General features: G+C 38.9%; 1 protein-coding gene across 1 annotated transcript in view; it reads left to right on the top strand.

Annotated features, from left to right (window-relative positions):
• Positions 1 to 9,460: 9,460 nt before the first annotated feature.
• CC2D2B (coiled-coil and C2 domain containing 2B) overlaps positions 9,461 to 18,416 on the top strand; it is a gene marked incomplete at its 3' end in the record, with an annotated part of 111,545 nt that continues 102,589 nt past the window's right edge. The window contains exons 1-4 of the mRNA XM_080823286.1: positions 9,461 to 9,535; positions 13,355 to 13,419; positions 15,078 to 15,129; positions 16,407 to 16,483. Of these exons, the coding sequence (XP_080679412.1) occupies positions 13,378 to 13,419; positions 15,078 to 15,129; positions 16,407 to 16,483 (171 nt within the window). The 5' untranslated portion in view covers positions 9,461 to 9,535; positions 13,355 to 13,377. The remainder of the gene's footprint in view (positions 9,536 to 13,354; positions 13,420 to 15,077; positions 15,130 to 16,406; positions 16,484 to 18,416) is intronic.

The following is an 18,416-nucleotide window of genomic DNA, read 5'->3' as shown; positions in this document are numbered from 1 at the left end:
TAAAAGATTCATTGAAAGCTTGTGATTTGGCAGTATACTAACACAGTTGCTTTCTCATCTTAGAATGAATATTTTTCTTCTCTTTCTCTCTCTCTCTCTCTCACGCACACACACACACACACACACACACTCTCTCTCTCTCTGTGTATGCTTGTTATACAGAGGAAGAGTATGGGGGGGGGGAAGTAGAGACGAATTTCTGTGATGGAGGTCAGGAATCTGCATTTTAAATAAGCATTCCTGGTAATTCTGAAGCTGATAGTCCAAGGACAACCCTGAAAAAACAAGATCCACAGACAAGTAGTACATGGTCAGGTAGAAAATTCCATTCTAAGCAGAGGGAAGAACAAAAACAAGATATGAAGGCATCCATGAATATGCTATGCCTGAGGAGCAGGTGCTTTGGTCCCTGCTGGTTCTCAGTTTCTGTATCTGATAAATGAAGAGGCAGACCACACTGTCTCTGAGGTCTTTCCCAAAGTTAATACCTGATCATCACTCAAACTATCCACCATTACCTGAAGATATTGTGTTCACTGCTATTCATTTATTCACTCAGCAAACTTATAAAATACTAATGAATGGAGAAATTCAGTGTTAGCCCTCAAACAATGTTTAGTCTGGTGGAGAAAGAGACAATTACCATAAAGTGCCACGGAACAGAATTAGGGACAGCATCACAAAGAAAGCTTAAGTAGAAACTTTATGGGGAAAAAGGGGTGGCATTCCAAGGAAGAATGGCACATGAAAAGGCATGCAGGCATGACCCCACATGCTAGACCCAGGATATAGTGAAGAGTTAAGTGTGGTTTTAGCATAACGTGCATGCTGGAGAGTGTTTTAAAAAAATGAAGCTTATAAAGGGAGAAAACAGTTCATATATGCCATGTAAAGAGCTCAGATTTTACCAGATGGAGGAAATGAAAACAGGGAATCAGGCCTGCATTTTACTATGACAGTTTGGTGACAGTATAAAGAATGAATTAACAAGATACTACCCTACACCTGTCTAGAATCAATAAGACAAGAAAGAGCAAGTATTGATGAGAATATGGAGAAAAGGGAGCTCTTGTGTACTACTGGTAGAAATGAAAAGTGGAACAGCCATTGTAGAAAAGAATATGGAGGTTCCTCAAAAAATTAAAAATAGAAATACCATATGATCCAGTAATTCTACTACTGGTTATTTACCCAAAGAAAACAAAAACACTAATTAAAAAAGATATATGTACCCCATGTTTCCCATGTTTATTGCAACATTAATATAATAGCCAAGATATGGAAGAAATCCAAGTGTCCATCAATAGACAAATGGTTAAAAAAGATGTGGTATAATAATGTACAGACTCGGGGCGCCTGGGTGGCTCAGTGGGTTAAGCCTCTGCCTTCGGCTCAGGTCATGGTCTCGGGGTCCTGGGATGGAGCCCATCGGGCTCTCTGCTCAGTGGGGAGCCTGCTTCCCCCTCTCCCTCTGCCTGCCTCTCTGCCTACTTGTGATCTCTATATTTGTCAAATAAATAAATAAAATATTTTAAAAAATAATTTAAAAAAAGAATAAAAAAATGTACAGACTTGTCCAATCACTACATTGTATACTAAAAATTAATGTAGCATTGCGTGTCAACTATACTTCTATAATAAAAACATGTGATATACATATGTATCTGGTATGTATACAGTGGATATTACTCAGTCATAAAAAAGGATGAGATCTTGTCATTTTCAACAACATGGATAAATGTAGAGGATATTATGCTAAGTGAAATAAATCAGACAGAGAAAGCCAAATACCATATATGGTATACATGGAATCTAAAAAATAGAACAAATGAATAAACAAACAAAAAGCAGAAACAGACCCATAAATACAGAGAACAAAGTGATGGTTGCCAGAGGGGAGGAGGATGAGTGGATGGGCAAAATGGGTTAAGAGGAATGGGAGATACAAGTTTCCAGTTATGGAATGAATAAGTCATGGAGATAAAAGGTACAGCATAGGGAAAAGTCAATGATACTATAATAGTGTTGTATGGTGACAGATGGTAGCTATACTTGTGGTAAGCATGGCATAACGTATAGACTTGTTGAATCACTATGTTGTATAACTGAAAATAATGTAATATTGTGTCTACTATACTTCAATTTAAAAATTTTTTATTAATTTAACTTTAAAAATGAACCAGAAGGGGACAACTTGGAGACAAAGATATCAATTAAGAGTCTACTGTCAAGAGATGATGGCTGCTAAAGCAGAACAATGAGGAGAAAAATGGGCTCTAAAAAGCAGCTGTTTAGGAGACAGAATCAGATAACCTGTTGACTGTGTGTGGGATGTTTAAAAAAAAATGGAATTTCAGAATTGTTCTAGTTTTAACTTGGGTGACTGAATACTGGCTTCATTCAAAAAACAGGAAATAAAGAGAATAAGTTTTGGGAGGCAAAACCGGTTTTCAGCTCTGCATATTCAGAGTTTTGGAAACTGGGGTAAAGGTATCCATAGTCAGTCTGGAGCTCAGGTAAGGAGTGTGGGCTAAGAATAGATTTCTTATTCATTATCCTGCAGATGGTAGTTGAGGCTATAAGACTACTAAAGAGAACAAAATAAAAAGAGAACAAGATAAAGGACAAAACCCTAGAAAGCAACAGTTAATGTTTAGTTTTTTGTTTTATTTTTTGTTTTTCTTAAGATGAACTTGAACATGGGGGCGCCTGGGTGGCTCAGTAGGTTAAAGCCTCTGCCTTTGGCTCAGGTGATGATCCCAGGACCCTGGGATTGAGCCCCGCATCGGGCTCTCTGCTCAGTAGGGAGCCTGCTTCCTCCTCTCTGTCTCTGCCTGCTTCTCTGCTTACTTGTGATCTCTGTCTGTCAAATAAATAAATAAAATCTTTAAAAAAAAAAAAAAGATGAACTTGAACATGTTCACATGCAAAAGAGGAGAAAATGACTAAAAAATCTTAGAAAAAAGGGATTAGAGTGAGATCCCAGAGGAACAAGTATAGAAAATTCAAAATGCTCTAGGAGATGGGAAAAGAAAAGTAGAATTGGATGTTAGAGAAACCAAAGAAGGGAAGTTCGAGACTGGGCAATGGTCTAAAGAACCAAGTGCATTTAAGAGGTCTAAGAAGATACACTGGGTTTATCAAAGAAAGTCCTTAGTGGCAGAAGGAAGCCAGAACACTGCAGGTGGAAGAGGTAATAGATGTGGGGAGTGGGAGGTAACTATTTCCACAAATTTGACAGTACAGGAGAGGAAAGAGCAGGAATCAGAGAATAATCCAAGTGGAGACATTTTCTTCCTGTTCTTTTGTTGTTGAATAAGGGAAATGAAGCTGATGCAGGGAGGTGAGAAAAGGCATACTAAAGATAAAAGAAAAGGTTAAATGATGAAGCACGGCCCCAGGGAGACAGAATGGATGGGATCTAGCATACATATAGGATCAGTTGTGGATAGTAAAAAGCACACCTCTTTAGCTGACACAGAAGAAAAGGATATCTGCTGATGAAGTTAAGTTTGCCTGGTGGTCACTGTTACAAATTCACTTGAGAGTCTATTTCCTCTGAAAACACAAAACCAGCTGTTGAAAGTACAAGGTCAAAAAGGGCTGATAGAAGGCTTAAAAGTGATAAAAGTTAGAATAGTAGCTGTGGGTGGAAAAGGAAAAGAATGGCTGAGTTCTATTACGGAACATGATACATTGTCATGACAATAATCCGGTTTTGTGATTTTCAGTACTAGAACTTGATTATCTTTAGATATACGAGTTGAAAAAGCAAATGACTAAACTCAACTAGAGCAGAAAGCAAAAGGAGAGAAAGACAAAAGGCAAGGAAATTTTAGATACTGGTGTGAGTAAATAATGAACGAAGCAGTGTGGCTAGACAAGGAATGAAGTTATTCTACGTAGAGGCTGATGATGATAAAATAGTAGTCAAAGGACAGGGTCTTTATGAGGTCGCAGATTAAATATAGAAAAATAAGGAAGAGGGGCGCCTGGGTGGCTCAGTGGGTTAAAGCCTCTGCTTTCGGCTCAGGTCATGATCTCAGGGTTCTGGGATCGAGTCCCACATCTGGCTCTCTGCTCAGCAGGGAGCCTGCTTCCCTCTCTCTCTCTCTCTCTCTCTCTCTGCTTACTTGTGATTTCTCTCTGTCAAATAAATAAAATCTTTTTAAAAAAAAAGAAAGAAAAATAACGAAGAGGGAGAGAGGAATAGACAGAAAGACGAGAGGCGAATGCTAGAATTTAGGATTTTTAACATGGAATAGTCTTAGATAGTGAGGTCCCATAGACAGTCATCTCAGGTGCTAGAAATGTGATGCACGCGACTGCTTTAGTCTCACCATGGTCTTGTAGGACTTGAGTAATGAAGACTAAGTTGGGTGCTAAATTCATTTTAAAAAATGAGGGAGTACCCAGGGAGCTGATAAACAATGGTGAAGAGAAAGGTAGACGGTAATTACGCAAGGGATTCCATTATGTTTTACAAGGGTAGGATGGAGTGGCCTAACAATGGCAATGAGGAGATGGAGCGTATCAACACCCCCTGTGGTATGTGGGGCATGACTTCCAATGTGGTAAGCTGCTGGGAAAGCAGTGGCCTTCTGGGAGAGTTAGGCTCCAAATATCAGGAGGCAGAATGTTCTGTAAGAAGAAGGGATAAAGAGGAGTTTATTTACATCATATATGGGGAGTCCAGAGAAAGAGTTAATGTCTCTAGAAGAAGGCTGATGATCAAGGGAGAGAGAAACTGTGAGAATAAGGCTATGAAAAATTATCAGTGTGGTTCCAAGTATGATAGAAACTAGAAGTAGGGGTGCCTAGGTGAGTCAGTTGTTAAGCATCTGCCTTCAGCTCAGGTCATGATTCCAGGATCCTAGGATTGAGCCTGGCATCGGGCTCCCTGCTCAGAAGCCTGCTTGTGTTCCCTCTCTCACTGCATCTCTCTCTGTCAAATAAATAAATAAATTTTTTTAAAAAAGAAAGAAAGAAAGAAAGAAAGAAACTGGAAGTAGAATGGGATTTACTGATCTCTGATCGTAAATGAAACTCTCATAGTACTGTTTCAATATCAAGCTGCCTGAAACACTGGAATTTTATTTGGTTGCTAAGGTTAAACAACAGTGTTAGTTTTGGTGACTATATTATTAAAAGTAAAAAGAACTTCAAGAAACTCAGGCAATCAATGAAACTAGAATAAAAAGATTAATGATGTTTACAATCATCAGTCATTAATACGGACATTCAGAAAATAAAATTACAGCTTAAAATCTCATGAGAAACTCAAATTTCAAAAGAATTAAAGGGTATCCCTTGAAGCATGAAAGAGATAGTTTGGAAGGTAAGGCAGTATTTTGATCTCTAGATAGTATGTTTATAGAATACTGCTTGAAAATACAAATCCATTCTGAATATTTACATTACACAGTGAGTTCCCAGCTTAAATTCACTCAGTGTTTGGCAAGAATCAATATGATAGTACTCTGTTCCCAATTTCAGGATTCAGGGACTTTGTCTCCCCACCTGGTGTCCTTCTCACGGCAGACCCTCTGGTTTTGTGACAGAAAAGCTCTGAAAAATGGGCAAATGGATGGAGGAAGACATAGTAGTATAGGACTGAGGATCCAAATTATTTTGAATACATACACAGTGGAATGAGGGATAAAAATCCTCAATGTGATTACTTTGTCACAACATGTATAATACCTATTAGGATTCCTATACAATGAACAGAATTTTACGTGGAAAAAAAGACTGGATCCAAAGTATAATCACCAGGAACAGACCTTCTAACAAAGGGAAATTTCTCAAAGAAAAAAATAATAAGGCAGAGAACTTAATAACAGAGTATTCCAATCAGATCAAATAAAGAGAACATCTCTGAAAAACTAAACTTATATTAAAATCCTGTGTAATGTAAAGCGGCAATTGCACATTTTTAAATTCTTTTTTTTTTTAATTTATTTATTTGTCTTAGAGAGGTAGGGAGAGGGAGGACAAAATCTCAAGCAGAAACCCTGCTGAGCGTGCAGAGCCCGACTCTGGGCTTGATATCACTACCCGGAGATCACCACCTGAGATGAAATCAAGATTTGGATGCTTAATCAACTGAGCCACCCAGCTGCCCCACTTTGAAATTCTTTTCCAAATCAATACCAATTACAGTATCTCTTGTCTGTGGCCATATCTCTTCTCTTTCTTAAAAAACAAAAAACAAACAAACCCACAAAACAACAACAAAAAACCAAAACAACTTTGGGAAGAGAGATCTTTGGAAGATAAAAGTAAATCTATACCTCCGGATAAGAAAATTGCTATTTTAGAGCTACTGCAACTAGTTTGTTTAGAGGCTCTTCAGTTCACAAAGTACTTTCCTATTTCCCTGTCACATTTCATAATCCCAGGTGGGAGGCAGGACCAGGAATATTATGATTACCCAGGCTATCTGGATGCCAAAACTGCAGCTCACCAAGTTAAGGGACTTTTAGGAGGCTTCTGAGGCTCACAATATGGAAGGTAACCATGCTTTTTGACAAAACAGTTCACAGCACTGCCTTGCAGCACTCAAAATGACATTTTATTCTGGAAACAAGTAATATAATAAACTAAGTTCCTTCCTCCCATTTACCGTCTACAGCTGGACTCACAAATTCAAATGCCAGGCCGGTTGATATACCTCAGTAAAATATGTCCCAAATAAAGAAATGATAAAATGATGAAGTCAATCAATAGTAAATCTCAGTGCTGCAGAGGCTAAAAGGGGATGGGAAACTAGAGAGGCTTACTTTTCGTAGAGAAGGCAGCTGCAAATCACTTACTATTGCCATATACAGATCTGGTTTCTTTTTTTTTTTAATATTTTATTTATTAATTTGACAGACAGAGATCACAAGCAGACAGAGAGGCAGGCAGAGAGGGGGGTGGGAAGCAGGCTCCCCACTGAGCAGAGAGCCCGATGCGGGGCTCTATCCCAGAACCCTGAGATCATGACCTGAGCCGAAGGCAGAGGCTTCAACCCACTGAGCCACCCAGGCGCCCCCAGATCTGGTTTCTTAAATTTGATTTTTGAAGAAATCTAGATTTTCATGTGAAAGCTCCAGACCTGTAAATGACAACAACTTTAAAAAAAAAAAAAAACCTGAAGCAAAATACTTTGGCAAGTGAGATTTGGAGACCAGTCTGAGTGCGATATCTGCTGGAGTGATACTATTTTCCTTTGAACTTGAAAATATTTAGAGGCACCTGGGTGGCTCAGTGGTTAAGCCTCTGCCTTCAGTTCAGGTCATGATCTCAGCGTCCTGGGATCGAGCCCCACATCGGGCTCTCTGCTCAGCAGGGAGCCTGCTTCCCCCTCTCTCTCTGCCTGCCTCTCTGCCTACTTGTGATCTCTCTTTCTCTCTGCCAAATAAATAAATAAAATCTTAAAAAAAAATTTAGGGTTGATTTTTTTGTTTTACCCCTCTAAACTACAAACTGTGGAGTATTCGATCTCAAATCCTACCTCACTTTAGCCTGTTCATTATTTGGGCCTACATACTTTAGCCTCACTTTAGCCTGTTCATTATTTGGGCCTACATACTTCACAACAGGTATGGAAGTGCAGTTATAATAGTATATCAGTAAATACATGCTATATGTATTTTTAAAAACAGTACCCCTGTTGGGGCGCCTGGGTGGTTAAGTCTATTAAGCTTCCCACTCTTGATTTTCACAAAGGTCATGATCTCAGGGTCCTGAGATGGAGCCCTCCTCCATCAGGCTTCGGAGCTCAGAGGAGGAAGTGTTAGCTTGAGATGTTCTCTTCCCTCTTCTTCTGCCTCTCCCCTCAACCCCTCCCTAAAATAATAAATCTTAAAAAACAAAAACAGTATCCATGTATAATAATTCCAGAAATCACGTGAATTTAAGAACAGCACAGATTACATATTATTTGCACGTGCACTCATATTCTACTTAGCCTATAATCTTGCTATTGAATGAAGTATTACTTGACTTTTTCCTTCTTTCACCATCATTGTTCCTAAATTCCCATAGCAGAAGAGCAGTAGAAATTCAAGATGGAAGACCCAGCAAGGATTTTACTCAGAATGACAATTTTCTAGGCTCGGACACATTTAGCGGACTGTGATTATCTCCGATGAGAAAGTGAGCAGAACTTCTAAGTTCTATTTCAACGTATGCCACAACGTAACAACATATCCTGGAACATTATTTCGCTGCAATTTTCTTCACTTCCACATCTCCCCTTTCCCAAATATACAAGGCTGTTAGAAGTTTTAACCACCTTCTAAGTTCCTTCGCCAAGCACAACGCCTGGCGCTGAGAGCGGCTACAAATCCTGCCGAAGGTCTGAATGAATGAAAGCCTTTCCATCACATCGCATGCTGCTTTCCTTACGAGCAAGTCTCCTAACTTCAGCCCCACCAGTTTCCCTGGCCAAGTCTCAAAACACAGAACATTTTCACTGAACTCATTATTTTAACTCCGGGAGAGTCACTGGAAAAAGAAAATATACGTAATCTGTTTCGTTTATGAAGCAAAGACGACAGGACCTGAGTGAGCATGTCCTGCGTGCCCTAATTTAAGGCTTTAAAACGATTTTATTAATTTCTTTGTCAGAGAGACGGTGAGCGAGCACAAGCAGGGGGAGAGCGGCAGGGGAGGCAGGGGGAGAAGCAGGCTCCCCGCTGACGCTGGGATCATGACCCGAGCTGAAGGCAGACGCTTAACCAACTGAGCCACCCAAGTGCCCCTAATTTGAGGTTTTTAAAAGTACTGAATTGGTTACACTCACACTAACCGCCGGAAAGAAAAAGAACTTCTGGCATCTTTAGGGCACCCCTTAGGATGCCACCCTCAAAGCACCTAAAATCAAAGAAACTCTCTTTTCCCGGCGCTGTCCAGGCAGCGGGTCGCGCGGGCGCCCGAGCGCCACCGTCCCCGCCGCCCGCCCTGCACGCCGGTCCGAGACCACAGGGCGCACCGGGACCGCGGACAGCGGGCTCGCGAGCGTGTCCACCGGGACGCCAGCCACTCCGGTTGTCGCCGCGGGCCCGCGCCGGCCGGGGAGCTCGCGGCCGGGTACTCACCCGTTGGGGATACTGTTCTTCTTCACCATGATGCGAAGAGGTGCGGGTCTTCCACGCGCCAGGACACCGCGCTCTCAGCTCTCTTCCAGAACAAACCCCCGGGAGCTGCGGCCCCTAGAGCACACACCCAGGCCGCAGGTGATCACAGCTGGCGCTCCCGCAGGCGCTAGAGACCCAGGCCAGAGCGGGAGTGACAGGCTCCGATGCCTCAATTCCAGTCAGAAGCCCAGGTACCGGGTGAGCAGACGTAGCGCACGGAAGATTCCCGAAGGCGCACGCTCTGCGCTCGCCGGGGACCCAGCCAGCTGAGGGGGCCGCACCGCGCATGCTCCTGGACGGCCTTGACGTCAGTCCCAGAGCGGGGAGCGCTAAGCGAGCGGCGGGCTGCGGGCGCTGTGGTGAGGAACCTTGCGGGGCGGTTGGTGACCTCTGAGAGTCCGCGGTTAATGGTGCGTCCTGCCTTAGCTGCTCATAAATAGCAAGAGTGCACTGTCCATCCAGGTGAATGTCATAGTGCCTGTTAAAGCCCCCTGACCTATCCCTGTTAGACACCCCGAAATCTTGTCTGGTTGGAGCCCTGCTCTGTGGACTAAACTGGCGGCGGCCCCCTGGAACCAGACACAGACCCGCAGAGGCCGCTGGGACTTGTAGTCCTAGCCTACCCGTCAGTGATTCCCTTGGGGAATTGAGAGGGTTGAGAACCACTCCATTTTGCAGCATTAGAGAGTAGTGCTTGATTTGCATCAAATCCAAGACCATGTTATTTATTGAGTGCCTATTTTGTGCTGAACATCTTGCTAGGATTGGTGGAGGAGAGATGAGTCTGGATCCCAGCTCTCGTCCTTGCTTTAGGGTAGGGAGAAAGATGAACTTGCAAAGTAGGATGTAATGAACAAAAATTACAATCATAATGCTTTTGGAGGTCACAGAAGAGCCAGAGTCAGAAAAAACTTCCCAGAAGATGTGGGGTTTGAATCAGCATTTGAGACGTGGAATGCTCTAGGTTAGAGGGAAGTTGCAAAAATCCAAGGATGAATGTGGCAGGAGATATAAAGAAGGTTGATCAGACTGTAGTCAAAGGTTTATGTTGGATAGTGGTGAGCAGGGCTTAGGTGGGAGAGTAGACACGGCGATCCTTTGGCCTGACTTTCAGGAACGGCCTCTTTTTGACTTTCTCTCCAGTTGAGACTCGTAAGTACAGGCACTGAGATATATGTCAGGTTTAAGTAAAAGGCAACATCACAGGACTTACCTGTAACCAGTTTCTGGACATCATGGCCCGTGTTGGTTCATGAATTAATACATTTTTATAAATCCTGTAATTAACTTGAGAATGGCAAAATTACATTACATCGTGTGTGTGTGTGTGTGTGTGTGTGTGTGTGTGTTAGATATAAACTTTTAAAGTATGCCACAGTTTTTGTGACTTGTTTTGGCGTTAATCAATCTCTATGTACCTGAAGTCTCAAGGGAAGTAAACCCAAATCTTTCTTGACCTATAAGAGCAGGTTATCATGATTTGGGGGCTTAGTCCTATGTGCAGGGGATGATTTAGTTTTGTTGCCTTTTAAAGACATATAGGAGTTCACAGAAAATCCTTTGTCAGTCTACGTGTTCCTAGTTTTTTTATTTTAGAAAATAAGATGATAGTTAACTAAAAGTTATTCATTTTTTAATTCATCAGGGAATGAAACACCTGGAAGTCATGATGCTTTCTGTAAAACATTGTGAAATAATGCTGTTATATTTACCTAATTGTAGAATATCTTTTTGCTAAATTCCACCTTTTCTATACCTTAGTACCAGTATATTTGCCATATATTTAATAAATTTTGATTTGGGCAAAATGCTATCCATTGCCTTAATTTTACTATAACTTGGAGGAAGACTTTAAGTTTTGTGTATAGCATCACAATGCAAATCAAAGAAGTATGGAAAAGCATGACTCTAGAAACACTGCTATAAGGGAGTTCAGAAAGGACTGATCATACTATGTGACAATGGATGAACTAAAATAAAGATAAAGTTGGATTTGGGACTGAATTCAGTTCTGCTAAGGAAGGAAGGTGGATTAATACATTTGGAAAGATTTCCAAGAGCTAGGAGAAAACTAAAAGAGAAATAAATTCCTAGTTATTTCATAATTAAGAAATATTACTAAATATCAAAATATGCATGTTGTGACCATTCCATATGCTAGAGATTTTTCTGTAATTTTATTCTGCTAACACTCCTGAAACCAAATGGCATGTGACAGAAGTAATCAAGGTGATTTAGTGTTAAATTTATACAAAACATAAAATTTTATTTCAGGAATCACCATAGTAATAAAGGCACAATTGGGTAAATTTGCAGAACTCAGAGATTTCTAAATGCTAAGCAAGAGGCAAACATTTGGATCAGAAAAGGCTGAATGAACAACTAGACTTTAATTCTCAGGTTTTGACTATAGACCTCTAGGTCATCTGAACACAAAAATAGCTAATCCTCAATTTTCTTACTCTTTAGAAAGCTTTAACTGCAAGAATTGCAAAGTAGCAATAACCTTGAAGAGAATATTGGGTTTAACTGTTGGAGCCAGTTTTTCAATAAAGAGAGCTGAATTGCTGTAAGAAGTTAAAAGTCTGAGTCACAATTTTTCCTTATTTATGCAAAATTTTCAAAAGAGCAAATGCAACTTTTTCCCAGATCTTCAATTTTATTTATGAGTTTTATTATTTAATCCATAATCATTTATTTATCTTATATCATTTATGGAATGATAAATGAACCAGGTTAGAAACATCTTCAGTTATGCAAAACAATACCTTTGTTAAAAATTTCTTGTATAATGTTTTAAATTAATTGTAATAGAGATATGTATAGGAGGTGCTGTCAGTAGTGTTTCCCTGGGTTTAGCAGATAAAAATTACAGATGTATGTATCAGTAAGCCAGGAATTGATTTGAAGGTCATTTTAGACATTCCTGCAGAATGCAAAGTGAATTAAAAATTCTCTTTTCCTGGCGATATATTCCTATTGTGCCTAATTTTGGTATGTTAGTAGAAAGAATCTTAAAGATATTTTAAAGTCTTAAATAAATTTCCTAATGTCTCTTTACTGATTAAACAAAGAATATAGACCCAATTCTCTTCTGTTCTTCTGTTCTCTTCTAGCACAGTATTTTTAATCATGTTCTGGATTTCTCACCTGAATGTCCCATAAACATCCATTAGGAATATCCAAAAACTGAATTTATTGATCCCTACCCCAACTACATTCCTACTTTGACAATACTTAAAATGATGCTACCTTTCAGTGACTCAAACCAAACACCTGGATTGGTTCTTCCCTCACTTTGTCTTCTCCATCTAATTGCTCATGAAATCTTGTGAATTTTACCTTTTAAGTGAAGATTTCTCCGCACTCCATTCCCACTTCCATTTTTGACTCAGATCTCTAGCATCTCTCATTGGAACTATTATAATGGCCTCCTAACTAATCTTCCTGCCTCTGGTATATATCTCCATGTTTAATCAGATATTTTTTCTCACTAAAGTTTTATAGTTCTCAGAGGGTTCCCACATATTTTAATTGAAGTTATTCCCAGGTGTTTTGAAAATGTTTTTGTTTTATTGCTATTATAGAAGTGATCTATATTATATTAATATATAGGGAAGCTATTAACTTTGACATATATTCCATATATGTGTGTATATATATACATATATATATATATATCTGTGTGTGTGTATATATATATATAACTTTCTAATTGTGTCTAAACTTTTTGATTGAGTGTCTTGGGTTTTCTACTTATAAAAAACTATCCTCGGGGCACCTGGGTGGCTCAGTGGGTTAAAGCCTCTGCCTTCGGCTCAGGTCATGATCCCAGGGTCCTGGGATTGAGCCCTGAATCGGGCTCTCTGCTCAGCAGGAAGCCTGCTTCCTCCTCTCTCTCTCTCTCTGCCTGCCTGTCTGCCTACTTGTGATCTCTGTCAAAATAAATAAATAAAATCTTTAAAACAAAACAAAACAAAAAACTATCCTCTACAAACAATGATAACTTTGTCTTCCCTTTCCTAGTAATTATACTTCTTCTTTTATGTGTCTTATTACATTAACTGGAATTTTTACTATATACTAAAGGTGATAGTGTATTTCTTTGTTTAGTTTCTAGTTAAATTAAAAAATTTAAGTAGCATACTTAAATTTAAATAGCATATGTTAAGTATCACATCATACTTTCAGTAATATATCATCCTTAAGGCTATTTCTTATTTATTTAGAAAGTGGAAATGAAAGAATCATCATGGAAAAGATCTCAAAGAGAAAGGAAGATATGAAAAAAAAGGTAAGGTATTAATGGAGATTATAAGGATCTTGAATTATAAATGTAAGATAATCCTGAACAATGTGCTATGTTTGGTTCTATATTCAAATCATATAGTTCACATATTAAAAAAATAATAAGCTTAAGAATGAATTCTATTCTTTGGTGTGTTAGTTATGCCATAGTATTAGAGGTGGGTTATTTATTTATTTATTCCCTTATGTAAATATTAGTTCATTTACCCCTTCTCTCAGCCAACAGTCCATTTTCTGCTTTGCTCAAAAAAAAAGTTTTTCTTTTTTTAGCAAGTGAATAAAACATATATAGGGCTAATATCTACACTTCCTTTAGAGTAACTCCAGTTAAGATTCATATTTTATCCCTGTCTTCCAGATGGGGGTGGGAAGTTATGAAAAAATGTGCAGAATCCTGGAAATGCTGGGTGAAATTATTAGAAATTAAAGGGAGATCTCTGTCAATCACTTACTGTCCCTTAGTCCAGAATAGAATTAGGTATTTTTAATTGTCTTGAGGAAGATATTGAACATCTTAGTTTATGTTGATCTTATTCAATAGTGCTTAAGTGTGGTACAGGAAACACTAGTGGATTTTGAAGTTCTTTCAGGAAGTCTGTAGACTAGGCTCTTATTATGATAATGTCTTTTATTTTAGTTGTTATTTAAGGAGTCTTCTGCTATTGTATTTAAACATAAAAATGATAAACTCATAGTCTATATTGTTCTAAAAACAGACTTAACATTGCAGTTCGGTTTAATTTCAAAATAGTGAGGCTTGAAAAACTTAAAAAGAAGTTTAAACATATGGAGTTTTTTAAATAATGGTAGGATATTCAATCAGAAATACCAGCAGACAGCTAGAAGTATGGTATTCAGGATAGCAGTCAAGGTTGGAGACAGATTTGGGAAGCCCTGGGAATACATCCACTCTCCAAAGCCTTGGAATGTGGCTGCATGTAAACTATGAAGAGAAGTGTGACCATTGAATAAGTGGCCAGAGAGTAGAGAGCAATGATATAGAAAGTTTTCAGAAAATAAAGGTGCCCAACATTACCAGATGCTACAGAGTAATCAAGTAAATAGCTAACATGGATAGAGTGTTGAATTTCAAAGTATTTTCATATGTCTGGTCTTATTTGGCCCTCCTAAAAGATATGTAAAGTTAGTAATATATGAACACTAACAACTAACCATTGGATTTTTTCAATCAAAGGTCCTTTTTGATATTACAGAGAGAAATTTCTTCATTTAAAAATTAAAAATCCACTGTATTGGGGCGCCTGGGTGGCTCCGTGGGTTAAAGCCTCTGCCTTCGGCTCAGGTCATGATCCCAGGGTCCTGGGATCCAGCTCCGCATCAGGCTCTCTGCTGGGCGGGGAACCTGCTTCCTCCTCTCTCTCTCTCTCTGCCTGCCTCTCTGCCTAGTTGTGATCTCTGTCTGTCAAATAAATAAATAAATAAATAATCTTTTAAAAAAAATCCACTGTATTTAAAGAGCTCATACAAGTTGATTAAAAGGTGGAATTTAAGAAAATAGGCAGAGGACATGAATTGGCATTTTAAAGGTGATGCCTTTCAAAGGGCTGATGAACATATGAAAAGATGCTCGATGCCTAAACAAAAAGATGTAAGGTAACCTGCCCCCCTCCAACTTTTTTACAGATGTCAGAAGATAACAGTGCAGAAGAAAATGTAGACAAGCATCTCCAAAAAGGTTCTCAATAAGTATACCACAACTCTGATACTGCTGATTTCTATTTTTTAAAGATGTAAATGACTAATCCTATTGTAGGGTTTCAACTGGGAACACAAGTTTCTTAAGAAATGAGTTCAAACATAAACTAAACTACCTAGGTAATACAAGATGGGCATAAGAAAATACATAGTAAAGTCAACACATGTAATAAAACCAAATTTTGTATTCTCTTCCTTTCTGCGAACATGGAGAAGTCACTAGTGCTTGAAACTGTGTTAGTCCATAAACATGCATAGATACAAAACCTGCTTCAGGAAGCTCCAGATCTCATATATATGGAAAAACATATATAAATATGGTTGAAGCCAAATATGTATTGAGACCCTACTTTGTGACATCTGCCTATTCTAAATTCTGGGAATAAAGTATAAACAAACCAACTAGTAATTTTTAAACTTACCAAGGAATACTGCAGTTAAGAAAGAGGATTTTCATTACATATAGTGATTTAGCTTTATACTTATCCTTTATTTCCATTAGCCTCTATGCAACCTTTTGAGTACTCAAAGGAGAAGAAAAAGAAAAATGCAAGGCAGAATAACCAATAGGCTCTCTGTTTTCTACTGTACATAGGACTGCACAACCCTTATCTTTCTCAGTCCATCTGGTGGATTGTCTGGTGAATGAGCAGAAAATAACACATGGTTTAGAGTGCACACACTACCTGGAACCTTCTTTATACTCATGTTTCATATCCTTTAAGAGCGGGCAGAAGTAGGGGTTGGCAGTATTGTACTGACTTTTCAGAACTGACATAAGTAGTTAAAATGGGTACGTAGACACTTCTCTCTCTTCCTTTCAGATCTCTTTCTCTTCAGTTTAATCATATTGAAGTAACCCGGCTTTGTTATTTGTATACTCTACAGAACAGTCTACATAGAATGTGACTGTTCTCATGCTTATCGGAGCTTGCTTTTTTCTTTCTTTTTTTTCTTTTTTGAATGACTACAAAGAAGGACTCTCCAATAGCTAAGAATATAGAAGGTAGGGGAGGAAGTCACAAAAAGAAGCAAGTTTCAGTCCTGGCTATTTAGTCCAGAATGGAAAAGAGGGAAGGGATAACAGCCTTTGGTCTTAGGTTCTAAGCTCACATAGGACAATAACCCAGTCTTTGTAATTGTCATGATCTTTAGAAATACATGCAGTTTAGCTATTTAATAAGCACTTTTTTCTACTGTTGCTGTTTTATTATAAGAAAGTGTCACGAACTCTTTATTATGTTGACTTCTTGATAGATTTAGATGCAGAAGAAAATCAAAACATAATAGAAACATTGAGAGGCAAAGTAAGAGAGAAGCTAAAAAATGCTAAGGTAATGCTTTTTTTTTCCTTTCCTGTTTTCATATTTACTGTTTACTGCAATATATATCATAATAAACTTTTTGTCAGAAAAGAGTGAAAATTCATTCTTAACATAGCTCCTTAAATCCCAAATGCTTTGTCTTTTCCATGCTTTTTTTCCCCCAAACCTAAAGCTAAGAAAAGTTGAATTAGTCATGGTAACTGTATATGACATCTCAAGGGAAAACATGTATGTACTTGTTAAAAGAAAAGCATTGAAAAATCTTGATTTTCTTTTCTTTTCTTTTTTTAAAATTAATTAATTTATTTTAATAAACATATAATGTATTTTTATCCCCAGGGGTACAGGTCTGTGAATTGCCAGGTTTACACATTTCACAGCACTCATAATAGCACATACCCTCCCCAATGTCCATATCCCCACCAACTTCTCCCGTCCCCCCTCCCCCCAGCAACCCTCAGTCTGTTTTTTGAGATTGAGTCTTTTATGGTTTGTCTCCCTCCCAATCCCATCTTCTTTCATTTTTTTCTTTTCCTACCTCCCCCCAACCCCCCCCCACATTGCATCTCCACTTCCTCATATCAGAGAGATCATATGATAGTTGTCTTTCTCCGATTGACTTATTTCGCTAAGCATAATACCCTCTAGTTCCATCCACATCGTCGCAAATGGCAAGATTTCATGTCTTTTGATGGCTGCATAGTATTCCATTGTGTATATATACCACATCTTCTTTATCCATTCATCTGTTGATGGACATCTAGGCTCTTTCCACAGTTTGGCTATTGTGGACATTGCTGCTATAAGCATTCGGGTGCACGTGCCCCTTTGGAGCACCACGTTTGTATCTTTAGGATATATGCCCAGTAGTGCAATTGCTGGGTCGTAGGGTAGCTCTATTTTCAGTTTTTTGAGGAACCTCCACACTGTTTTCCAGAGTGGTTGCACCAGCTTGCATTCCCACCAGTAGTGTAGGAGGGTTCTCCTCTCTCCGCATCCTCGCCAGCATCTGTCATTTCTTGACTTGTTAATTTTAGCCATTCTGACTGGTGTGAGGTGGTATCTCATTGTGGTTTTGATTTGTATTTCCCTGATGCCGAGTGATGTGGAGCACTTTTTCATGTGTCTTTTGGCCGTCTGGATGTCTTCTTTGCAGAAATGTCTGTTCATGTCCTCTGCCCATTTCTTGATTGGATTATTTGTTCTTTGGGTATTGAGTTTGCTAAGCTCTTTATAGATTTTGGATATTAGCCCTTTATCTGATATGTCGTTTGCAAATATCTTCTCCCATTCTGTCAGTTGTCTTTTGGTTTTGTTAACTGTTTCCTTTGCTGTGCAAAAGCTTTTGATCTTGATAAAATCCCAATAGTTCATTTTTGCCCTTGCTTCCCTTGCCTTTGGCGATGTTCCGAGGAAGAAGTTGCTGCGGTTGAGGTCAAAGAGGTTGCTGCCTGCATTCTCCTCAAGGATTTTGATGGATTCCTTTCTCACATTGAGGTCCTTCATCCATTTTGAGTCTATTTTCGTGTGTGGTGTAAGGAAATAGTTCAATTTCATTTTTCTGCTTGTGGCCGTCCAATTTTCCCAGCACCATTTGTTGAAGAGGCTGTCTTTTTTCCATTGGACATTCCTTCCTGCTTTGTCGAAGATTACTTGGGTCTATTTCTGGGCTCTCTATTCTGTTCCATTCATTTATATTTCTGTTTTTGTGCCAGTACCAAACTGTCTTGATGATGACAGCTTTGTAATAGAGCTTGAAGTCTGGAATTGTGATGCCACCGACTTTGGCTTTCTTTTTCAATATTCCTTTGGCTATTCGAGGTCTTTTCTGGTTCCATATAAATTTTAGGATTGTTTGTTCTATTTCTTTGAAAAAAATGGATGGGATTTTGATTGGGATTGCATTAAATGCGTAGATTGCTTTAGGTAGCATAGACATTTT

Source organism: Martes martes (assembly GCF_963455335.1).
Source record: "Martes martes genome assembly, chromosome: 14".
In the NCBI taxonomy this organism is placed as follows: domain Eukaryota; kingdom Metazoa; phylum Chordata; class Mammalia; order Carnivora; family Mustelidae; genus Martes; species Martes martes.
This window is presented reverse-complemented; position numbering and strand designations above follow the sequence as displayed.